Here is a 25,888-nt window from a genome sequence, read left to right as displayed (position 1 = left end):
CACCTATTGAAGGTCATCTTAGTTGCTTCCAGTTTTCTGAGGTTATGAATAAAGTTGATATAAATATTTATGTGCAGGTTTCTTTGTGGACATAAGTTTTCAGCTCATTTGGGTAAATACCTAGGAGCATGATTGCTGGATCATATGGTAGGCTTATGTTAATTAAGGTTTATAAGAAACTGCCAGAATGTGTTTCAAAGTGCTTATATCATTGTTTTACCAGCAAGGAATGAGAGTTCTTATTGATCCACAGCCTTGTCTGCATTTGGTATTGTCATTTTTTTTTATTTTAGCCATTTGAAGAAGTAGGTGTATAGTAGTAGCTCATTGTTTTACTTAGCAATCCCTTAATGACATATGATACGAAACATCTTTCCATATACTAATTGCCATCTGTATATCTTCTTCAGTGTGGTGTATGATCAGATCTTTTGCCCATTAAAAAACTTTTTTTAATTAGTTTACATCCAATATTATTTTATATTAGCTTTAGATGTGCAGCATAGTGATTAGGCAATCACATACTTTACTAAGTGGTCCTCCCTATATTTTACGTCCCCACCTGACATCATACATTGTTATTACAGTATTATTGACTATATTCCCTATGCTGTACTTTACATCCCCGTGACTATTCTGTAAAAATTTTTACTTCTTAGTCCTTCCACCTTTTCCACCCAGCCTTCCAACCCTCCTCCCCTCTGGCAATCAACAATCAGACTGATCTCTGTATCTATGAGTCTGTTTCTATTTTGTTTGTTTGTTTCTTCTTTTGCCCAGTCTTAAATTGAGTTGCTTGTTTTCTTATCTTTGAGTTTTAAGAGTTCTTTTGTACATTTTGGATACTAATCCTTTATCAGATGTTTTACAAATATTTTCTCCCAGTCTGTGGCTTGTCTTTTCATTCTCTTAGCAGTTAGTATATTTATGCTTTAAGGAGAAAGGGTTCTAAAAATACAATGTTACAATAATAGCAAAAGGAAAATTTCATAGCAAATGTTTCATGTTCTCTCTCAAGCCGTGTCAGAGAACTGTCTGCGTACCAAGCAGAGTTTCATGAAAAGAGGCGAGGTGGGTCCTAGAGGCTGTGGCTGACCAGCCTGCACTACTAGAGGTTGTGCAGCAGGGTTGGAAATGAGAGTAGGACCCAACCCTGAGCTGCATCACTTCTAAATTAAAAACAATCTGTCCTGGCCGGTTTGGCTCAGCGGTTAGAGCATTGGCCTGTGATCCAGAGAGACCAGGGTTCGGTTCCTGCTAAGGGCACATACCTCGGTTGCAGTTTGTCCCTGGCCCCGGTTGGGTCGTGTGGGAGGCAGCCACTCGATGTGTTCCTTTCACGTCGATGTTTCTTCCTCTCTCTCCCTCCCACTCTAGCTGAACAACAACAACAAAAAAAATGGAAAAATGTCCTCAGGTGAGGATAAATTGAAAACAATCTAGAAACTGTGTTTACAGTCCAATCCTGGGCTCCTTGCATGGATTATACAATCATAGTGTATGAATTTCTGTCCATGAATCCAAGTATGTAAGAGATTATCACTTTTTTATTTTCTTTAATTCAACCTAATACCACCTCTGAACCCCCATTCTACCAGTTGGACAGGAGACTTTATCTTGATCATACAGGGGTTCCCTTCCCCTCCTGCCACCAATCAGAATTCAGGAAGCTTATCTAGTGCCTAGAAGGTGGTGAAAGGGCCTCAAGTCCCTGTCTTGGTTGTCATTGGCAACTTCGCTGTCTAAGCCCATAGTAGTCTGTGAAGTCTGGCAGCTCTCTGCCCCCATGCCGCAGTGGGAAACAACATTGTCTACTGAGACTGAGCCCCCTGAGCCAAGGGCACCTCCTCTGTAGGAATGAGCCATCACCCCCTAAGGATGCTATCCCCTTGGGAGCACTGAGAGGAGGTGTTTGGTCTCACTGTTCACAGTATCCACACACCTCTGCCCTTCCCTCCCTTCCTCTAGCCTCTCAAAAACACTCTGTCTCTTTTCTCTCATCTTCTCGGGCACCTGTATTGTGTCTTCCATGGGCTTTCACAAAAGTCCAGAAGTGCCTTTGATTGTAGGTTTCTTCTACTTTCTCCCCTGCCAAAATCCCTGTGTCAAGAAAACTCAGAAAACAACACTAATTTACATTTCAATTAATAATGCTGCTGCAATTATTTGTGAAAACTAGTTTGTCCTATATTGGCACTACCACCACCTGGAATACTTTTAGAATGTCTCGACCACTGGCCACAGGGAGCTACTTCTAGATAGCAACAAATGTGTGGCTGGAATTTAAACATTCAGCTAAGTGTTTAGGTGTTTCCAAATGCTTACAGGTTCCCAGCTTTGCTTCCCAGAGTCGATCCTAACTATGTGGTCCCAGGGAAATATCTCTTGGGCAATGTTGAGCAAGGGAAGGACGTCAGGAAGGTACTGTTTCTCCCACTCAGCTGCCATCTGTAGCCACTCCCTTCCTTCTGCTTAGCTCTGGCTTCCTCAGACCTGAGGACATCCGGGAGTGAGGCAACAAAGGAATCAGCCCTGCACAGCAACTTCCTTCTCCCTAAACACAAGGAATTGATTTTTATTCTACTAACCTCCTCTCAGCATTTGATACTGCTGACCACCATTTGACCACCATCAATCACTGTTACAACTTCTCTGTCCTTGGCTCTAATAGCCCTTGGGTAAGGCCTTCTTATCAGATATTTGAGTGGCACAAAAGTTAGAGGGATGATTAATACAATGGATGACATAGATGAGATTCAGAGTAATTTTAATTGGCCCCAAACACTGATGCACAAACAAAAGGGGCCAGGGGGTGGTGATCTGACTTGACATGGTCAGTCACTCTCCCATTACAAATGTTTACAGGTTAATTTGATCTCTGATCATTAATGAAAGTAATCTTGTCATTGTCTGTTCCATGCTGTGAGCCCTCTCTGCAGAGTGGTGTGTTGACAGATTCAAGGAGATGGGTACCAGTGGGAGAGCCACCAAGCTGATTAGGTCTAGAGATCACAGCATGTGAGGAACAGCTGAGGATACTGATTATATTTAGTTGAGAAGAAAGAATATTAAGAAAATTTATAAAATCTGCTTTCAAGTATAAAGGGGACTTTATAAAAAGGGGGAAATTAATATACATTCTTGCCTTGGCCTGAGTTGCTCAGTAGTTAGAGTGTTGGCCCAGGCACCGAAGGGTCTCAGATTTAATTCCCAGTCAAGGGCACATAACTGGGTTGCAGGTTTGATCCCCCAGCCCCGGTTGGGGTCATGTGGGAGGCAACCAACCAATGTGTCTCTCTCATATTGATGTTTCTCTCTCTCTTCCTCCCTTCCACTCTCTCTAGAAATCAGTGGAAAAAATATCCTTGGTGTGGATTAACAATACCGTATCTATATCTATATCTATATCTATATCTATATCTATATCTATATCTATATCTATATCTATATCTATATCTATCTCTATATTCTTATCGTTCCAGAAAACATGGGCAACTTGGTCAGGGGCAACTTGATGGTACTTATGGGATTGGGAAGTGAGAGGTGGGAGATTTGGAATTATTATAAAGAAGACCTTTCTCTTATAACTGTCTTATCAGGTAGTGAGTTTTTCCAACATAAGTAAGAAAGTTGGATATCCATCTATCAGAGATGACATCAAGAGGGTCCTTGCTTGAATGAGAGACTGTAATGGCTTCTGAGATCCCTTAAACAACCTTGCAAGTCTGTCTTAGAGTAAGAGAGTTCTGGTCCTTTATTTCTGTGACCTGGCTCATGGCATTGAGGGAGGCTGCTCTAAGAAGAAATGGAAATAAGTAGCTGGATTTCTTTAAGTAATTGTTAAAGAAAACAATAGAACAACTTTTTTTTTTTTTTTTTTTTTAAAGAATCTACTATATGCCAGAGTCTGTGCTAGGCACCATGTATATTCATTCTATTTAATCCTCACAATAATCTTATGAGATAGCGTTACTTCTGTGGGGAAATTAAGGCTCAAAGAAGTTAAGTAACTTCCCCAAGAACACATAGGCATTAGCTAGTGGAACTAGGGTTTGAACACAGATCTCTGTGATTCTAAAGCCCAGTGTGACATGTTATTTTGACCCATCCTTTATTTATGGCAAATGATACTGCTTTAAAAAAAGTTTTAGTATTAACTTAAAGATTCTATTTAAAATAAGTTTACTTGCCCTGGCCGGTTTGGCTCAGCGGTTAGAGCATCGGCCTGTGGTCTGGAGAGACCCGGGTTCGGTTCCCGCTAAGGGCACGTACCTTGGTTGCAGTTTGTCCCCAGCCCTGGTTGGGTCGTGTGGGTGGCAACCACTCGATGTGTCGCTTTCACATCGATGTTTCTCTCTCTCTCTCTCCCTCTTACTCTATCTGAACAAAATATTGAAAAATGTCCTCGGGTGAGGATAAAAAAAAAAATAAATAAAATAAAATAAAATAAGTTTACTTAAAGTTAAGAGAAAAACATTGTATAATGAATAATACAGATTTTACATGATTATGAAGTGATACCAGTAGCTAATGAGTGAAGTTTGGGAACTACTGTTCCAAATGTTTTTATAGCAGAGCTTTCCAATTTAGCCTATCTTGTGTTTTGACTGCTGAGTAGAAGGAAAAGAAGAAAACTTAAAAACAAATTTGAATGTGAATTAATTCTTCTGTGTTCTTATGGGTGGGTAATTGTACCTGCTACACAACAAGAAAACCAAACGGACCCTTACAACTAAAAAAATGATATGATTGTAAAATCCAGAGGAAAACCCCAGGTGGGCCTATTCGAATAAAGGATGAAGTTTCCAAGGTATGCACATAGAATGGCTGAGAGGAAGTGATGACCTGTGAGTCAGGGCCCAGGACCCACATAGGAGTCCTTTGGGTTTGAGAGGCCCTGGGTGGAACGTGAAGGGATCTACACACCTGTTTTAGGAAGAATGATAATCACCTTTCCAGTGATAGAAGAAAGATCTTTGTGGAAAGTTCAAAGTTAGAATTGGAAAGTCCAAAAGAGAAGATAGGAAAGTAATAAAGAAGACTAAATAGCTGCATAGCACGCTGTGTGCCAGGTGATTTACATGCCAAGTCGCATTTGTTCTTCATAACAATGAAGCAAGGAAGTTGTTACACTTCATGGATGAGAAGACCGAGACTGGGAGATGCTCAGTAATTTGGCCAGGCTCCAGCACCACCAGTTCCAGACCTGCACTGCCCCCCTGCACCCCACAGCCTTGCTTGTGTGAGCCTCCTCAACCGAGACAGCAGCTTTCACTTTGTCACTTAATTTCTCCAGCCATCCAGGACACCGGCTGGCCTCCAGGGGAGCAGGGGAGGCTTGGAGAGCGCTGCCTCCCTCCTGAGCTCAGATGCTGCGGACTTGAAGGCATGTACATGTCTCCCACATTGAGCAGAGGGTTTTGCAGGGCCTGATCAGGTCAGAAAAAGAAGCCATGCATGTGGGGACAGGATTATGTATGTAAAGCCTGTCCCTGATGAAGTACTTGGAAAAATGCACTGGGCAGTCACACACGTTTCACACTTCTGCTTTGATTTGCTCCCGGTCTCAAGAGTACCACTCACTTCCAGGAATAGTGGGCCAAGGTAACAGAAAAATTCTAGATTAGGACGTCTAGGATTAGATTAGGATAATATGAGAATCAGGGCTGTGTATGTTATTGGCTTCTAGCAGGATCCATGGAGAGGTAGGTACTCAGTGAATGATTTGCGGATAAGGTGGCAGGTGAAACACCTGATCTCTCTGCTCTCTCTGGTTGAGGACTGCGTCCTTCAGTCCTTCTGAGACAGATGCATGCCTGGCACATGGCTGCCCAGTAAAACACTGGTTGCACGGAGCTGACTCTTTACCTCTGCATCTAGAGGTTGCACTCCTGGATCTTTGCGGCTGGGGCTGTCTTTGGGGGTTTCCCTCAGGGCTTTACATTCACTCACTTGTAGTGATTATGATCAGTGGAAATGCCCACCTGCCAATCTTATCTGGAACAAGAGCCCAGCCCTCTCTGCGGTGATATTTCTCTCTAGTCAGTTCCCCTTTATGCATTTGCATTCTGGCCTCAGCCCTTACATTTTTTTCTCCCTACAAAGACTGTTAGGAAAAATGGGTAGCTCACAAAGGCTCCTCTTCATTTATTCTTGATACCCTGCTTCTGTGTTCCTCGGGAATGCCACTGGGCTTATACATCTGGTCTCTGGGAGCTACGGTGGATGGGCATTTGTGACAGGTATGTTCTAGTGAAGCTCGTGTGCCTGGGGAGCATGGTGTGGTGTAAAGCTGCATCTGGGACAGATGTTCAAAGGTGGGGGTGACGGCTGGCAAGGGAGTAGGTAAGAAGGGGTGTGGAGTACATGCTTAAAACCTTTGACCATGAGGCTTGATTCTCAGACTGGCTACGTTTGAGGTAGGGCATTGAAAAACTCTCTTTCAGCCAGCAGCTAAGCTCTATTTTGGGGAGCTTAGCTACAGGACAGGCAGGAAATCGAAGGGGCCACTTAAACAACGAACAGCCTCTCTTGGCCTAAGAGTTCTGGGTCTCCAAGTAGCTCTGCTCTAGGAGAAGCTATCTGAAGACGCTGGCCCTGCCTGAGCCCCTTGTACCAGTGGGAAGTCCAGGGCCTGGGGGCAAAACCCACAGCATCTGCGGTGGCCTCTGCTTTATTCTTCGGCCTTTCCCTTCTCCAGTCTAGAAAGCTTTCCCCATTGCTTCTTCCCATCCAAGTGCCCATCCCAATATCGGCCCCTCTGGGCATCAGGGACCCCAGTAGCTCATCTGGAAAGAAATAGTCTGGGCAAAAAAAAAAGAGCCCAGGCAGTGGTTTACTGTGTTCTGTATACCATGAACGTATTTGCATTTGCAAATAGGCTTAAAATAATGCCTCCACTCATAGTTATTTGAGGTTCTGGAGAGACAGGTGAAAATAATTTGGGGCCAAGGGAACTTCCCACTCCTCTCAATTTTTTATGATGAAGGAGATGACTTATTTTTCTGACCTGCACCTTCTATCTTGGGACAAAGGCTTGGGACGACAATGAGTCTATTTAATCATGTGCACACATTCACAGTTTTATATTAAGTCTTCTGCAGATACCATTAACACTATTTACAAGAGTTGTCCTTTATATGATGTGAGCTTTTATAAATCTCTGTTTATTTGTGTGCTCTGAATTTATTGAATGCTTACTATGTCCCAGGTGCTGGGTTTTTAACAGGGAGCATAAAGGACATGGTCCCTGTACTCTTGAAGCTTCTAGCCTGGTGGGAAAATAGTCACACTAAAAACGACTGCATAGCAACAATGCTTTGAAGGGAAGGAAATAGTTCCTTGTGGCTGTGCTCACTGTTTAGTAACTATGTTTTGGGGTTTGATGTTTTGGTTGCCCTGATATCCCTAGATGTCAGATGTCCCTTCCTGGGGGAGGTGAGGACTGGATTTTATGGAGATGAGGCAGAGTAGAGGTGGAAAGAGGAGGAAGAGAACATGAAAGGTGAAAAGGTGAGCCAAGCCAGGTCTTTCAGGAGAAAAATCAAGGTTCAAATGCCATGTTTTAAATATCAGACAGAGGTGGGAGTGAGTTTAGGAGTCCCTGGGCAAGGAGATATAAGCTGTGAAGAGAGAGAACTAGAGCAAAATGTGTCTGAAACAGCCTAGGAGGGTGAGGGGTAGGTTATGGGTGGTTATACAGAATCCAAGCAAGTGTTAACAATTTACCTTTCATGGTCAAGCAGATAAGAGTATTTGGGAGGCAGGAAGGAAGGCTAGGGCCATAGGCTGGGCACACAACCTTTATTGGACCCTTGTCTTCATCTTTAACCTAATGCAGAGACTTGTTTCTGGACTGTACATCGGCGTATACTCAGGCTGAGGTTTGGGAAAGAGATGCCGTTTTGAATATGTGTCAAAGAAGAAAAGTGTGTCTTCAGGGCTTTTCATCTCCCCATCAAGATGGGCAAGCTTCCATTCCCTGTTCTCCTTTTCATGAGTATGATTCCTTTCTGAGTTCCATTTCCTACTTAGGTAAATTAACTTGAACTTAACTTTAAATGGATTTTAAAAAGAAGAAAAAAAGCATTTAGCCCTTCCAGCTACCACTTGCATTTCAATAGGGGCTTTCAAAAATGCCTTAACCCAGGGAATGAGTAACTTGGGAATTCCAAGCACCAGAGTAGGGCTGGTACTTGAAATGGGGAGAGGAGGACACCTTTCAAAGTGTGCCCTTGAAACACTGACTTTCTCTCTTTGACCATGATTCTGGTTCTGAGGGATCAGGATTGGTATGGCTGCCTTCTGTGGGCTTTATTCTTCGCATACAGAGCCCTTGACTTGATGTGCATGGACTCAGAGTACCTATAAAACTTTGCATAATGCTTACCCGTAGGTACTTTTTGACAAAATGGAAGAAGTGGTTTTCAAAGCCACTGACAATTTGAAAAAGGCATGCTCCTTGACACAGAGAGGTCAGATTCTAGATAGGAGAGCTGGGCATCTCTCTTGTATACAGACTTGCTGTTCATCTCCAAATTGTTAACAATTTGCCTTTCATGATGCTTACCAATAGCTAAGAAAAGCTAAATGCTGTCACCATGCTATGCTCCTTTTTCTGATCAAGTGAAGAGGATGGACTCTTAATTTTAACACTTTAGTTACCTACAATATTGGGGAGTAGATAAAAGTATCCTCCACTCCTTAAGAATCTGCATAGACATTTCTTCTTTGTACCTGTAAGTCTTTGATGCTGCTCCCCTCATACCCATGTGGGTAAGGAAAAAGACAGCTAATAAAAGGAAGACAGTGTTAGATAAAAAAGATTTCCAAAAATGGGGTCCTAAGGAGATTTGCTGCAAGAAGAGATTGAAAACCAAGTTAGACATATGATCCAGCCTGAGCTAGGAGATGTGGCTGGTAGGGGAGCTCAAGGAAAGCTGAGCTTAGGATGGTGACGTGTATCTACAGCCAAGCATCTCCTGTGTCTACCAGACACCAGAAACTGTTCGTGTTTTTATCAAGGCATCAGGTACACTCATCTCTTTTTCGTCATGCCTACTCTTCCCTATGTGGGTTCAGCCTCTTCATCTTTAATACTGGCGTTCTTGATCACTCTGCTATCAGCCCTCACCTCTTTTCTCAGGCTACTGATAAGCTTATTTTCTTTAAACTTTCATTATATAACTTTTCTGCTCCCAAGTTAGTAATCCCAAACTCTTAATTCTCTATCAAATCAAATATAGACTCCTTATCTGACTTTCTAGGCCCCAATAGCTATCCTACCCCACTTAGAGAAACCAATTTCCCGTTATTTGTCCAAAGTCAATCTCTCTTCCAGTCCAGTCAGCTTTTCTTAGTGTCCTACAGAAAGGCCATGATCATTCTCCCATTGCCATGTATGATTATAGACTGTTTTACTTGACTGTGGCTTAGAAAGTTGCCAAAGAATATGATACCGGTAAGAAGCATTAAACACAGAGTTATGCCTTTGTTCTCATACATGTGCATGCACATATGTGTGTATCAAGAATATGGCCAAAATATTTATCCAGTGGAACTCAATTCAACATTTAAAAGTGGTTCATCAGGAGGCAGTAGTTCTTGGAGACACATCAACGGGATGCCTAGGATGCAGGGTTGTCTCTTCAGGAACCTGTTTGAAGGGCTGTCATTAGAATTGTTGGAAGCTTGCAAAGCCTTTGAAGGGCAGAGGCAGAAGGTCACTGCACTGAGTTCTAGGAAGTCAATATTTGTTAATGTGAAAGGAAAACAGCAATTGTCTGAGAAAGAGTCTCTTAAGCAATGTAGCAGCAATTCTCAGGAGTGAGAGTATCAGAATGAGTGGGCTTAGTTGGAGCCAATACTGGGTAAAAGCCTCATCTGCTCTAACAGAAATCGATGCCTGCTAATACCATCAGACCTAGCTCACTATGTTCTGTCACCAGCATACAGTTCTGAGAGCAACTCTGACTTACTTTTACGCCTTCACCGCACCGTCCGGGCTATAGGGTTGCTTGCTGCTCTGCATCTCTTCTGAGGCCCTAGACCATGTGTAGGCAGCTCAGCAGATCCTCCGTAGAACGGGGATCCTGTAAATGCACCATACTATATACTATCCTACAAATTAGAGAAATGAACTCAGGGTGCGGGACAGAGAAAGGTCTAGGTTTTGTACTTTATTTTTCCTTCTTTCTTGGAATGTAATGAGAACCTTAAAGAAAACTTAAAAGTTGTAGAGTTCACTCACCCAATTCAGTGATCCATCCTAAAACATCTCCACTTTTGCTTGAACAGTTCTGGTAAAAAGGAGCTCATTACCTCCCAAGAACATCCAGTCTTTGGTTGTAGCACTCTATTCAAAGTTCTCCATGACCTGAAACTGAAATCTGAATCCCTATAACTTCCAGTTATTGGAACTACTTGCCCTCCAGCAGCACTGCATGCGCCATGCCCAGGGGGGCCTTTAAACATTTGCACATAACTGTAGCTGTCGTGAACTTGCAGGTTTCTCTTCTTCGAGTGTATTGCCCCCAGGCCTTTTAACTCTTCCTCATTTGACACACTTTCATTATTCTCTAGTGAATTGTGCTGCTCCTTCTCTTGAACTCTGATTTGTCATTGTCATTCAAGTATGACCAGCCTCACTGAATGTGATACCACAGGTAACATGACCTGGTAAGCACAGGGTATAGTAACCAAATTCTGCACTAAGATTAGAATTAATTTTTGGTTAGCCATGCCACACTAACATTTATGTGATTTTTTACATTTACTGTGGATAAGCTGTTTCTCTATTGACCATGTATTTCACTCTTCACCATTGTTATTTTAAAACTTAAGATCTTTACGCTTATCTTCATGAGATTCATGATGTTAGCATCAGACTCTCTTTTCAGGGTTTATAATTATTAATTCAGCTGACCAACTGACCAGTAGCTATCTGGCTCACTTTTGTGTCATCTGCACATTTGAAACAGAAGCATGATTTCTGTGCTTTCATTCATAGTTTTACTAAAGATGGGAAAGGGAAAAAGTAAAAATCCAAGCCTTTAGCATCCACTCTGACATCAGCCTATAAAACAAGAATGATTTCTGACACGCAGTTGTTGAGTAAACAAAATGGATCAATGAACCAATCAATAATTTGTCCTCATCCCCATATTTAATCTATCACCATATCCTGTTAATCGCTTCTTTCTACTTCTTCCCCTTCCACTCTGGGCCAAAGAGCCATCTTCTTTTAATTGAATGACTGCCAACTGATTGGTCTTCTGGCATCTGTTCTGGCTTCCGTGCTATCCATTTGCTACACAGTAGCCAGAGTCATCTTTTCAAAATGCAAACCTAGTTATGTAACCCCTCTGCTTTAATTTCTTCAGTGTTTCACATTGCTCTCAGAATAAAGACCAACATTCTTAACTGACCCATAAGGAAAGCATGGTCTGGCTCCTGCTGACCTCTTCAGCCTTGTCTCCTACCTCTCTGCTCACTTTAACACATCGACCTTCTGCCTCAGTGCCTTTGCACATGCTGTTCCCTTTGCCTAGAATCGTCCCAAGCCATTCCCCAACCTTTTACCTACTTAGCCCCTATTCAGTCTCTTCTGTTTACCTATTGATGCATTAAAAACTGCCCCATATTTTGCAGCTTGAAACCATAAATATTTTACTCTCACTCTCTCAATGTTGCGGGTCAGACATTTGGGCAGCTTCCAGGTGTTTTTTTGTTTTGTTTTGTTTATTTGTTTCTCATGGCATCAACTGAGGTCACTTGGTAGTATTAAGCTAATGAATGGACTTAGCTTAATACAGCTGGTGGCTAGATTTGGTCTATAAGCTGCAGTTTGATGACCTCTGATCTAAAGAATTCAAGCCACATGCCTGGCAGCTTGACAGAGATGCTGGAAAGCTGGATTCAGTTAGGACTATTGACCCAAACACCTACACATGGCCTCTCTAGCACAGTGGTCTCAGGCTAGTGGTTACATGATGCTCACAGCCCCAGAAAGTATACTCCAAGAAAGACAGAAGCTGTGAATCTTCTTTTGATCTAGCATCAGAAATCCTAAACCTCCCTTCTACCCATTCTATTGGTCTAACAAGTCTCTGAAGCCAGCCCAGATTCAAGGAAAGATTAGATTCCACCTCTTCATGGGAGAAGTAGTAAAAAATGTGTCCACTTTGAATCTACCATGTTGTTCTTCAAATCTCAATGTAGATGACTCATACTACAGGCTCTCAAAATATTATGAACTTCTCCTTTGTAGCACTTTTCATCATTATAATTTCATATTTATTTGTGTGATTATTTGATCATTATCTTGCTCCTCTACTAAACTGGAAGCAACCCTGTTAAGGGGAGCAGTTTCTGGTTTGGCTCATCATTACATTCCCAGCACCTAGCACAATGCCTGACTCAAAAAATTTTGTTGAATGAATGAACAATATCAGGGCACAGTTTTTCAGCCAAGTAAGCATGCTAATATCAATCCCATATTTCCCCATACTGCTCTTAAGCGTATCATGAGACACCCTGTCAGAAGCCTTGTAAAAATTCAAATACATTTATTTCCCAGAACTCTTCCTAATTTGCAGTTAAGAAACTTTATTATAAAGGAAGTAAGCCTACCTTATTCCTCTCAGTACCTCAAAGGTAATACTAGCTGCTCTGAAGGTGCTGGTGCTCTGAGAAGTAATCCATGCAGCAAAAAATGTCACCGCAGGCAAGCCCAGGCCCCGAGTGCCAGTCCAGCGAGGCTGCCTTGTGCAGTCACAGTATGAACTGGTGAAGGCAAAGGCCAAGCCCTGAGTGTGGCTGAGGCCAACCTGGTTCTCCCTCCACAAAGGTTGTGTTGTCCTGCTTTCCCTGGAACAAGGACTCTTGATTTGCTGCGAGACGATGAGCATTGCCGCCTTCCACACTGGTCCTGGAGCTTGGATTACAGTTATTTGTAGACCCTATGTTTCTTTATAGGACTAGGTGAGGGACCAAGGCCTGCACATCTTTATATTCCCCTACAACCTCTAAAGCAAGCCTGATGCTAAGTTCAGTTAACATTGGCATGAGAGCTGGTCTCAGTGAACAACTTTCCTCAGACAGCAGCAAACTTACAGCATTTTCCCTCGTACCCTGATCCCCTCAAATGTTCTAGACAAAGTTGTGAAATAGGGAACATTTTTTTGTTGTTGCTCCCCAACTTCTGCCTTGGAATCCTCTCACTTCCCGTGTAATCATTTCTGTACTTCCCTGACCTGCCCCGCCCAGTTGCTAACCACCTCCCGTCCACATCCCTTCATACTACTGCCTTTTGCCTGAACCAGATCTCACATGTGCTTCAGATCTGAGATGCAAAAGATCCCTTCTGTATTCCCTCCCTTTTCTGCTCCAGTGTTCATATTTGCTCAGAGCTCTTCTAGGTGAGGCTTAGCTGGAACACAGTAGCATGTGCCTGGAGCTAACCCACAACAGGAAACTGACTACGTGTCCAGGGCTGGAGGGAAGAGGAGCATTCTCTGCCTGGCCCATAATGGGTGCTCAGGTGATATTTGTGGAATGAATAGAAGTCCAGGACAGAAACTCCCCTGATACAAAGGGACACTGTGTGTCATCCCACCCCATCGCAGCATGTTTCCTTGAGTACCACACGCATCCCAGCAGCCACCGTCACAGCTGCCCTGGGGATGTGCGGCTCCCCTGTTACTCTGAGCGTGGGCAGAACCAGAACCCCTTCCACTTGTTCCCACAGCACAGCTGAAACTGACTGGAACTTTTAAAGGAACTACACCAGTGTTTAAAAAGAACGCAGGGAGGCTGCGTGGGTTTAAAATCTCTACTCTGTCATTTACTAGCCAGGTGGCTAGGGCAAGTTTCTTAACCTTGCTGAGACTCCATTTCTTCATCTGTAACATGGGGGCAAATAATCCCACATCATAGTGAGGACAACAGTGTAATTAGTCATTCAGCTGGGCGTGTACAGCAAGGGGAGGTGGTATACAGTGGGTGCTCTCCTTTCGTTTCTGAAGTGAACCTCCAGCCACATGGAGACTGCTTGTTTCAGGTTAGTGACCAGTTCATTCACCTACAGATCTGATTCTGCTCACAGCTGAAGAAACCTCTCAGAGAATCTCCCCTGTGAACTCTTAGGTTCTTTCCTCTCCCATTCCCCTTTTGGCTCCCTCCCTCCAAAAGCAGGAGTTTCTACTTCTCAGGCACTCCGGAGAAAGCAAGGACTCGTGGTTGTGGGTCCTCTGCATTCAAGAAGGCAAGGGAGGGAAAAAAGAGAAAGGAGTTTTAGTGCCAGGTCTGAAAGTAACACCTGACTTCTCTGACCACCGTTCTATCGGCCAGAACCCAATGGCATGGCCCTCCTAACTAAAGGGGAGGCTGGGAAACAGGAAGAATCTGTGGTAGGAGGAAAAGAAAATGGCTCCGATGAACACATGGTGCCGTCTCTGCTGCACCCATGGAACTAAGTGAATCTCAAACTTCACTTGTCGTGTTTCAGTTTTGTTTCATTTTTCTAATCACCCTTTATCTTTTCTTTTTTAAATCTAGCACCATGGGACTGAGTGTCACTCTGTTTGTGATGGCCCTCCTGCACTCTGGTAAGAACCTTTGGCTTTGTAAAGTCCTAGAATCCTTCCACTGTCTCCTGATGAATCTGACCACTGTCAGCCCGGGCCTGAGACTTGGTGGGTTTTATTCACTTTCTATCCAGCATTGCACAATGCCACATGCAAAAAAAAGACTTTTCTGGAGAAGGAGGAAACATCATGATTGAGAACAGGTATCTCAGCTGATGGGAGGCCCGGCCTGGGATGAGGCCCTGCTCTTCTGTGCATCCTTCTCCTCTTCCGTCTCACAAAGTAGGGTAGACTGGCCTGTCCACTGGCACCCAGGGAGCAAGGGGAAGGTCTCTGCTATTATTTCCCCGAGGATTAACTCTTCTGTTCCATACGTACTCCTTTCTGGTCTTCTCTGTTCCCATTTCTGGCATTCTCAGGCTTTTAGGAAACAGCTAATGGGCTTGTAAAAGTCTCCTTTCAATAGGGAGCATTGGTTTCCATGTTCTATACATTCCTTCTCTCCCTCCTCTACCTCCCTCACCGGTCCACACCCATAGATGGTAGTTGCCACCGCTTACTGGGAGGCAAAAAAATCTCATCCCTGCTACTACCTACTTCAGTGACCTGCAGGTAATTGCATCAGCCGATTCACATGACACGAATGAAGCTGAGCTGCAGGGTTTCGCACTTGCACAAGCCCTATCCAAAGCCCCACCCCACTCAAGATCCATGAGGGGCCCTAGCAGAACGGTCATGTGTCTTATGCTTTGTTAAAATTTTCAAAAGTAAGATAGCTTAAGCACAATAAGTTAGACCACTGCCTCTTTTTTTCTCTACATGTATTATTTTTAATCTTTACTGTTGTGAGTATTACAGATGTCCCCCATTTTTCCCTCTTTTGTCCCCCTCCTCCCAGATCCTACTCACCCCTGGCCTTCAGCACCCTATAGTCTGTGTCCATGGGCTATGCATATATGTATATAAGTTCTTTCATTAATCTCTTCTCGCACATCCACTCCCCCTTCCCTCTGAGATTTGTCATTCATCAGTTTATTCTGTTCATTATATTCCACATATAAGTGAGATCATGTGATACTTGTCTTTCTCTGACTGGCTTATTTCGCTTAGCATAATACTCTCTCCATCACATTCTCCTCCAGCTGGGTGGCGTTATAGTGGCCATGGGCATTTTGTATTGGATCTTTTTTCTTTATTGAATTTAGAGAGAGGAAGGGAGAGGGAGAGAGAGATAGAAACGTCAATGAGAGAGAACATCAATTGGCTGCCTCCTGCATGCCCCCTACTGGGGATCTGGCCCACAACCTGGGCATGTGCCCTGACCGGGAATCAAACTGGCGACCTCTTGGTGCATGGATCGACGCTCAACCACTGAGCCACACCAGCCAAGCTTTTTCCTTTCTTGATTTTAGAGAGAGGAAGGGGCATTTGATATTTGAATTCTGCGTTTCTTTTCTTAAAGAGACCCCTGCCCCCAAAAGAAAATTTTAAAGTATCAGGCCGCACAGAACTTGGATCTTCCCTGTTTGCAGCTCCTCTCTGAATTTCAGTCTCTTCATCTGTTAATGGGTTGGTAGAGGTTCTTGCCACATCCTGTGACTGGGTGCCTACACTTCTGTCCTGTCCCTTCCTGCTGCGCATTGACCCCACCCTCAGCACTGAGAGGGAAGCCATCTCACACACCCACTCTGGTGTGGGGTAGACAGGGAGGGGGAGCTGAGCCTGCAATTTGGCCACAGCAGCACACAGGCCACTCCTGACTAACTGGCCCAGCCATGAGTTCAGTTCTGGCTGTGGTAGTTCTACATCTCCTCAGACACACCTGTGCAGACCCTCTTTGGTGTTTCCTACAGATGGTTCAGATGGTTACTGACAGTAGCAACTGGGGAAATCATTCACTGAAATAGAAGACAGGGAAGTTTGAAGGGGAGGAACAGAGTATCTGTGGCTATCTAAACAGCAGTATCCAGCAGGCAGTTGGATATGGACATCTGCAACTCCAGTGAAAGTTACTGGCTGGAGATAAGCATCTGTGCATTTTAGTTTATATATTTGGCAGTTGAATTAATGCTTATCTGTGCTCATGAATTTTCCTTCTTTTGCTAAAGAGAAAAACCAGACAGAGTGTGGAGAGTAAGGAGAAGATCGAGAGCAGGCACTCAAGATAATCAGTATTTAAGGAGTGGATCAGAGAAAACGGACCAGGAGGTCAGCGATAGGGAAAGAATAGAGTTTCGGGGAGACATAGCCAACAGTGTGGCAGTCAACAGTGATCAAATGAGATGAGGTCTGAAAAGAGGTCTGAGTTTGGCAATGGTGAGAAGTCACTGACCATTTTTGCCAGGGAAGTTTCGGCAGAGAGGTGGGGGACGGAGGTTGGGAATGAAGGAGGCCGTTGCTGCTCACTTTTTCAGGGAGTTTGACTATAAGAGTAAGAGGAACAAAAGGCAGTAGCAGAAGGAACTGCTGTGAGAAAGGGAGAAGGTGGTGAGCAGGGTGAGCAGCTCAGAGGCCAAGTTAAGTGGGACAAGATTTGTAATGTCACCAGTTTGAATAATTGAATAATTTCCTTCTGGAGTGCTCAAACATTCACTTGTAAGAACAGGTATGTAGATCAAAAGTAGAGTGTTCTTGGGATGAGTTCTGCACAAAGGAGCAAGTTTATTAGAGTTCCTGGCAAGAGAACGATTGAAAAGATCTACTATCACTCAGCTGTCCAATGTGATGGCCACCAGCCACATGTGGCTATTTAAATTTGATAAAATTAAATAAGATAAAAAATTTAGTTCTCAGTCACACTAGCTACATATTAAGTGCTCAATGGCTCAATGGCTCAATGGTAGTGGCTGGTGACTACCATATTGGTCAGCACAGATACAGAACATTTCCATTGTTGCAGGGCTCTTTTGGAAAGCACTGAACCATAGGGTCTAGACTGGATAGAGTAGAGGTCTTAGTGAAGTAAAAAACAGATAAAGGTGAAGTAATTGAGCAAATTTTGGAGGAAGATATGATGTGGACAGAAATGGGTGCATTGAGGTTTAAGATCCTTGGAGCAGAGCAATTCTTGGAGATAAGGTTTGAGGTTATGTCATGGGAGAGGGGCTGCTAAAATAGTCGGTGGATGAAGATCTTTGAAGTGGAAAAGATCAAAGAACTTTCGGGCAAGTTTGTTGGTGAACTTGTCCCTGCTGAAGTCACTCAAATTGGTAGTGATAATTGGTTGAAAGACCTTGCATCTAATGCCCAAATGCTCAGTGAGCAAGGAAGTGATGATGTTGCTGTTAGTAGCCAACAGCAATGAGAGACAGGGCCACCTCAAGGGGAAGGGTATGGCTCAAGGTCTCCATAAAGTATGACAAAACAAGTAGTGGCTGGGACAAGTGGCGTCCTTTGGGTAAAGCCAGATTTCAATGAAAGCACAACCCTGGGGGAAACATTTGATGAATAGGTTGAAGATATAGTTTATTACAATGGAATGAAGGTTCCAGAGGGCCTAGTATTATAGCATTGAAGGAAGTTTAGTAAAAGAAGGAAAATTCATGAGTACAGATAAGCATAGTAACATGAGTAAGAGATGATCCTTGACTATATGAGATATGCATTTGGGGTAGTAGCCAGAGAAGAATGAAGTCCCAGATGGGTCAGAGACCTCACAAGGTTAGAAAACTATAGTTCTTGTGTGATAGTCAAATAGTATCTTGCTGAGGAAGTTCTCAAGTATTCTTTGAAACAAACTTCTTCAGCTGTTTAAGGAAGTATCTAGATGGATTCTTGAGTGCCTCGCACTTGAGGTCAACATAGCAGCCAGTTATAACTAGACCCAGACCATATGTTATCCAAGTGCTGGGGAAGGAGAGAATCTCAGTGCTTAACCACCAATGGAATTCACATAAGTCTAGTAGCTGGGTGGCCTAGGGTCTGGGGTAATAACAGGAGAGGTCTGATGCTACTTAGGGAAAACAGACTTTTAGCTAAATCTTTCCCATATTGTCAGAGAGGTGCCTAGGTTGCATAGCTCTGAGTGATGTCATGGAAGCCAGTGGTTGGTGAGGAAATGGAGTGCAAATTGCAAAATACTTTAAGTTCCGCTCTGAATGGGTTTCAGAGTAATTTCAACCCCAGGGCAAAAGAGAGGGTTTGGATGGAAATAGATTGTTCCCATTATTATCTCCTCTGTTTGAACAGAGTCAGAAGTAGAGATTCACTATTACAGCTTCCCAAATCAGAGCTTTTGTTAAAATGCAGATTCTGACTGGTAGGTCTGGGTGGGGACAGAGCTTCTGCCTTTCTGACCAGCCTCTCGTGATGCCGATGCCTTTAGAACACAGTCCACACCTTTGGTTGGTAGGTGAGGAGGGAAGCAGATAGACTGGTGGGAGAAAAAGCTTTTTTAATCTTTGGCAGAGGGGTCCTGTCAGAGAAGTTGGATCTATCTGTGAGTGAAGAGAGTGGGTGGGAAGGAGACAACATATAGTGAGGCTCAACAGAGAAACAACCATAAATCAAGAAGTCAGAAGCTTAAGGCAAAGTCATCTCCAGACCTAAAAGCACAGTTGACCCCTGAGTAATAACATAACACTGACCACCAACTGGCAGAATTTCTAATTGTATTTGGTTTTTCCATTAGGTCATTTGCCCTACATCATTTGGCAAGTTACTGATTCAGCCAGAATCAGTTTCCCCAGAGATAGCTGCTAGAAACTTTTACAGTAGGTGGCACTCTTACCTTGTTGTTCAGAGTAGAGCAAAGAAGCAGCAGGAGCCTCAGGGCTGCCTTGTAAGATAAATACTCAGTACAGTAAATTTTCCTTCAGTCCCCCTTTCACTGTCTCAGGTACCCAGGTAGATTTTTCCACTTCTCTCCAATATGGGAATGTATACTATATGGATGCTGCATTTTTATACTGTCAAGTGGTTCACAGGGTTCTACTGAGCAGAATGTAATAGGCAGTGATTCAAACTTGTGCCAGCTCTCAGTGATGGTGGGATTCCTCTTCCTTTCAAATTCAAGACCACCACCAACCCCCCTTGGCCATTCTGTACACAGTTCCATTTTGCCAAGTGCATGTCACTGTTATTTGTCCTACTTTCTCTTAGAGGAGAAACCCATTGATCAGATCAATTTAATTTCTCCTACCACCCTTCAATAAATATCTCAAATGAAACTCCTCTCATCACTCTCACCGACATACCTCACTTTCCTCCTTAATGAAGTCCTGAATAATGAAGCTTTATTTAGAACCCACCTTAACTTCCTCTCCAAGGTGGGTTCTAAATTTATATTAACTAAGAAATAGCACTTCCCCCCAAACCTGCACTTCTCACTCACCACTAGTTTCTTGGCCAAGTCTGAAGTAATTCTGTGACCCAGAATAGGTCCTACAAAAACCTATAATCAATTACAGTTTTAAAATGTTGAATTTTTAATTACAGTTTACATTCAACATTATTTTGTTCAGGTGTATACATAGTGGTTAGACAATGATATACTTTACACAATGTTCCCCCTGATATTTCAAGTACCCACCTGGCACTATAGTTACTGCAATATGCAATCAATCACACTTAAGGAATTAGGTGGCCAAAACCCCTTCCACAAACTCCAATATGCCCTTGGGGAGGAAAGCCTTTCTCTGAACTCTCCCAGACTGTCCTACAGGGGTTATAAAAATTGCCAGGGCAGTGCATACTGGGAAGAGCAAGTTTATGGTAATTGGGGTTTCCCTAGTACTCCAAAAGTACATCCTCACCTTCCCAGCTCTGAGTCATTTCCAGCATTTCATTCATGTACCTTCAATTGTCTTTGACTACCACAACCCCAAACAACCATCGTATTTGCCCAGTTCTCTTTCTGATCCCTGAAAGAGCTTAGATAGGTCACTGAGATTAGAAGACTTGGTTGACTAGTTGTGTCATTTCCAAACTGTGCTATATCCTTGGGAGAGCTGGCCAAGAAAGCTGCAGTCATGAGGGAAACTCTGTATAAGGAACTACTTGAATTTCAAAGCTATTACTCAATGACGTCCCTAATTATTAACACATAATGAGAGGAGGAATATCAAATTGTTACTATTATTAGAAATCTGTTCACTATAGCAGGCCAAGGAATAAAGGGATAGGGAGAAAGAGGGAGAGTTTTTGGTGACTGTGTAGAAGTAATGGAGCCTGTAAGAGCTACAGTGAATCAGTGTTTAGGTAGGAAGGTAACAGATGGGTGAATGAGTTGTCCAATTGCTGGTTTTCCCTGTTCTGAGATTTAAATTCACAGACCCATAATACTAATAGATCCTTAGAACATTTGGTTCACCCCTTCATTAAACAGATAAGGAAACTGAACCTCATAGCAGTTGCAGTTTACACAAGGCCACACACATTTCAGTAGAGTGAGAACAAAAGTCCTGTCCTCCAGAGGCACAGTTCCAGAGCTCAATACCTAGTTCTTTGATCTCATTGCTAACAAGACAACATCTGGGAATTGTATAAAGAGAAATGGAGCCCTGGCCGGTTTGGCTCAGCGGTTAGAGCATCGGCCTGCAGTCCAGAGAGACCCGGGTTCGGTTCCCGCTAAGGGTATGTACCTTGGTTGCAGTTTGTCCCCGGCCCTGGTTGGTCGTGCGGGTGGCAGCCACTCGATGTGTCCCTTTCACGTCGATGTTTCTCTCTCTCCCTCTCTCTTCCTCTCTCTCCCTCCCACTCTATCTGTGCAAAAAATGGAAAAAAATGTCCTCGGGTGAGGATAAAAAAAAAAAGAGAGAGAAATGGAGTTGTTGTTGTTCTCGCCTGTTGTTTCTTCTTCCCCAGTATCTGCCTTTCCTTTCTAGGTGCTGCTTCCATGAAGAGTCAGGCATATTTCAACAAGACTGGAGACCTTCCGTGCCACTTTACAAACTCTGAAAACATAAGCCTGGATAAGCTGGTAGTATTTTGGCAGAACCAGAAAAAATTGGTTCTGTATGAGCTCTTCCAAGGCAAAGAGAATCCTGATAATGTTGATCCCGAGTACAAGGGTCGCACAAGCTTGGACCAGGATAATTGGACCCTGCGACTCCACAATGTTCAGATCAAGGACCAGGGCTTGTACCAATGTTACGTCCATCATCGCAAACAGCCCGAAGGAATGGTTTCCATCCACCAAATGAGTACTGACCTATCAGTGCTTGGTATGTTGTCAATGGCATATTCAGATCCCTGGCCTTCTAGATGAGACTGTAATGAGCAGCGAAACATTGGTGGGGGGCAGGGGGTGACTTGTAGAGAGAAGGCAAAAGGACAGTCATTTCTGGGAAGTCCACTTGAAGGTAATGCAGGGTTTAGGAGGAGGGAACTAAAAGTCCTTTGTACTTTTCATAGTTTGCTTCTGAAGGATTCATAAAAATCTGCTTTGGGGACAAAATAGAGCTAACTGAACAAAGGTAATGTGGCTAAGTAAAAATCATGGGTGATTTGGCCATTACTAAGTTTATATAATCATATAGGCCTCAGACCTCTTTTACATTCATTATCTCCTTTGGTCCAAGATTTCTCACCTGTTGAATCTTTGCCAGGAGCTCCTAGTGAGGGTGACAGCTAACTAAACTGGGCTTTCCCTTCCACCTCCCGGAGGTTGCGTGTGAGTTGTTTGCTGTCCAACCATGAGCCTGGTAGACAGAAGGGAAATAACCCAATGCACATAGTCTAAAAACTGGCACACCAGCTCCTTTGTTTCTCTGGGCCTTGAAAGTCTAAATATCACTACAGGTTTTAAAAAATCATGATACAGTAAAATCAATTATTTTTATTTTGGTGTACAGTTCTATTAACTCTAACTTATGCATATATAGATTTTGTGACCAGCAAACCAAAAAGGATATAAAACATTTCCATCACCCTAAAAGCATTTCTTTATGCTGTCCATTTACAATCATACCTCAACACACTCATAACCCCTGTTTTATATTTTATAGGCTTGTCTTTTTGAGAACATCCCGAAATGGAACCATTAAGCACATAACATTTTAAGACCAGCTTCTTTTATTTAATAAAAGTTTTATTCAAGTTGCTGCATGTATCAAAATCTGTTTCTTTTGATCACTGAGTAGCATTCTATTATTTATTCCCACTTAATTCATGAAAAGACATTGGGTTGTTTTCAATTTGGGGTTATTATGAATAGAGCTGCTGTAAACATTCCCTTGCAAGTCTTCGTGTGAACACGTTTTCATTTATCTAGGGTAGATACCCAGGTGTGGGATTACTAGATAACAGATTAATTTTTTATTAAACTGGAAAAGGCAGATTAACGCCAATTCTGAAACCAAAGTTAAAGCAGAGGTAAGAATAGAAATAAAATGGGAAGTTGCTCCCATTAAGCCCTATGTGATTCAAACTAGGCTTCAGGACTTTGGGGGAATTTAGCCAAATGCTAAATCAATGTTTTCAAAGTGTGGCCAGATTCTATAGAGAAACATGGTATGTTTTCGGTGGGACCCAGACATTTTCTAAAATTTTAATGATTTTATATTTATTTTAATATATATTAGAAAAACTATAACTAACTTATATAACCTGTGATTTCACAGATATTGCTAATAAGCCTCCAGTAGGTAGTACCATGACATTCCAACTTCTACAGACCACGTAAAGTTACAAGCAAAGGGCCTAAGTAGTGTGTTGATATAGCAAAACTTATAATGATGGCATGCAAATCATTGAAGTTTCAGAATCAATTTGCTAAATTATACTTTAGTATGTGGAACCTGCAAATGACCTAGTAACTCGAGAAGGAAAGCATGGTATTTGGCTGGCAGAGGGAGGAGGTACCAGTGACTCTCAACAGCCTTAGAAATCTGAATGGTAAACAAGGCAAGAGAAGCTCTGTATTTATTAGGACTATATGCTTTTCCTTAAAATGGCTGCTTTACCCTTCATCTTCAAGTATATGATAAAGATACCTTGAAAGTCATGCCCAAAACCAATATTTTAAATATCTAAACCCAAAATCCCCATCCACTCACTCACCACCATCCTTAGTGGGTTTCTAGAAGATAGGGCCCAGAGCTCGCCAGCACAATTAGCTCTGTTGGTTCCAGGTGGAACTGTAGCCTCAATCCCTTTCTGTTCTCTTGGTCTGGTGACCTGGAATGTACCCCATGGAACACTTGGGTCCTAAAGTCAGACCACTTCTCCTTGAAAAGACTTTATTCTTTAGAGAATGGCCTCATTATAAAATTTTGATGATTCCAATTTAGCCCCCGCCCCCCATCACTCAGACAGTATCCCCTTCATTTGGGTAAGCAGAAATGAAGCATGACTCCAAACTTCATTCTTAAAAAATGTGGGGCCATTACGTGGCTCTCACCATGGGCTGAGGCCCACACTTTAGACACCCTGATGCTCTCAGGCGTGCCCTCAGAGTTCACAGAGCAGGCACCTAGTCATTTGCTATTCTCGTCTAAATACATTTACATTTAGACTGATTTCTTTCTCTCTTTATTCTTTTGTTTCTCTATTCTGCTTTCAGCTAACTTCAGTCAACCTGAAATAATGCTAATTTCTAATGGAACAGAAAATTCTGACATAATAAATTTGACCTGCTCATCTGCACAAGGTTACCCAAAACCTAAGAAGATGTTTTTTCTGCTAAAAACCGTGAATTCAACTATCAAGCATGATGATGTTATGAAAATATTTCAAGATAACATCACAGAACTATACAACGTTTCTATCAGCTTGTCTTTTCCAGTGTCCCCTGAAACAAATGTGAGCATCTTCTGTGTCCTGCAACCTGAGCCAACCCAGACACAGCTTCTCTCCCAACCTTTCAACATAGGTAAGGCTTCTTCCTAAGACGATTTCTTTTATCAGGTATAATACACAAATGGTTATGGCAGATCATCCAGTGTCCCTTGCTTGCCAGGAAACCTCCATCTGAGCCATGTTGTACTCAGACAGAGGGCTCTTGCTTCATCTGAGTGCTGCAGGGCCCAGGAGGCTATGAACCTATGCTGTACTTGAGGAAGCATGTTCTTAAGCCCTGAAACTAACCCAGTCTTTTGGGCTATCTTTGGATAGACAATTCTGAAATTTAGGTCAGAAAATGCAAGAGGACCAGGCTAGAATTCTTCCATTCATTAAAACACACACACACACACACACACACACACACACACACCCCATACGTACATACACATAGCACTCGCTGTGAGTATTGAACCATGCTAGACATTGTCAGTTGCAGGGATGAAAACTAAAAAGTGTAAGGCATGCTTTCTGCCACCGAGGACTTCCCAATAGAATTAGAACTCCATGATATACACACATAAAAATCTGGATTTTAAAAAGATTGGAATCTAAATTTTGTCCCATAGAAATAAATTATAAGTTTAAAAACAAGAGTGACTGTAATTAGTGTTATAGGCAATCAAATATAGGCAAGTTCTTGAGGGTCAGGGAAGTCTTCCCAAAGGACGTGGGATCTTAAAACACAATAAAAGAAAGAATTAGGCTTAATAAATGCAATGAGGTGATGACAGTTACTCAGACTTGTGGTGGCTTCTGAACAGGAAGAAAAGTTCTGAGACAGCATTCAGGCTTAGAAAGTGAGAAGACCATTATCAATTAGCAGTATCCAATGTGGGCACAAGTGGTGGTGGACATCAGTGCATATGTGTCAAGAAAAGACTCAGAAGCAGAAATTCTTGTGGCATGTTGACAATGTAGTATGGAGACCATCCCGCTAGAGGAACGGGTTGAGACTAATTAGTGTCCACGAATAGGAGCCTGCCATTTTAAAGTCACAGCTTTGCCCTTGAGGGAATGCATCTGTATTTGAATCCCCACTTTTAAGAAGCAGTGACTGCAAGATTCTTTCCTGGACTATAGGCACTTGTTTCCCACACTGTTTCCATCACTTCTGGTTTTGATGCTGACCCCTCCCCCCACCTATCTGCCTTCTGCTGACCTTGGCCCCTTCTCCAGCTCTGGCTCCTTCCTTTGTCCCTTCCTGGGTGATCATTTTTAATTCCTTGCTCCATCTTCTGGCTTTGCTTCCTCCCCTATTCTGATGTGTCATTGTTCAAACATAATTTGGCCTATGGACACACTCTTACGTACAACCCCTGGGGCCATTTCCTAGCAGCCAACTTTACCAGTGGGCAAATTGATTTCCTCCACTCAAAAACTTCCCCCTCTAAGAATCCAGTAAATAGTGAGGCCAACCAGCCTGTCCTGGTTGCTTCTACTATAGCCTAATAGAGGCCTCTTCCAAGCTATCCCTGACGTTCAGTACCTTCTTGGAGCCACTAACATCACCACACATGACA

The 25,888-nt window shown here is 42.9% G+C and overlaps 1 protein-coding gene across 4 annotated transcripts in view; it reads left to right on the top strand.

The window, feature by feature from the left end:
- CD86 (CD86 molecule) overlaps window positions 1-25,888 on the top strand; it is a 68,823-nt gene that overhangs the window by 11,623 nt on the left and 31,312 nt on the right. For all 4 annotated transcript variants that reach the window (XR_004956856.1, XM_036243861.1, XM_036243859.1 and 1 more), the window contains exons 2-4: window positions 14,557-14,606; window positions 21,410-21,748; window positions 24,088-24,396. Coding sequence is in view for 3 of the 4 variants with exons in the window: in XM_036243861.1 (XP_036099754.1) it covers window positions 14,561-14,606; window positions 21,410-21,748; window positions 24,088-24,396 (694 nt within the window). In the remaining variant the exon portion in view is untranslated. The remainder of the gene's footprint in view (window positions 1-14,556; window positions 14,607-21,409; window positions 21,749-24,087; window positions 24,397-25,888) is intronic.

This window comes from Molossus molossus, unplaced genomic scaffold, assembly GCF_014108415.1.
Source record: "Molossus molossus isolate mMolMol1 unplaced genomic scaffold, mMolMol1.p scaffold_m16_p_5, whole genome shotgun sequence".
NCBI classification, from domain to species: domain Eukaryota; kingdom Metazoa; phylum Chordata; class Mammalia; order Chiroptera; family Molossidae; genus Molossus; species Molossus molossus.
The sequence above is the reverse complement of the archived record's forward strand: the minus strand, read 5'-3'. Positions and strand labels throughout refer to the sequence as shown.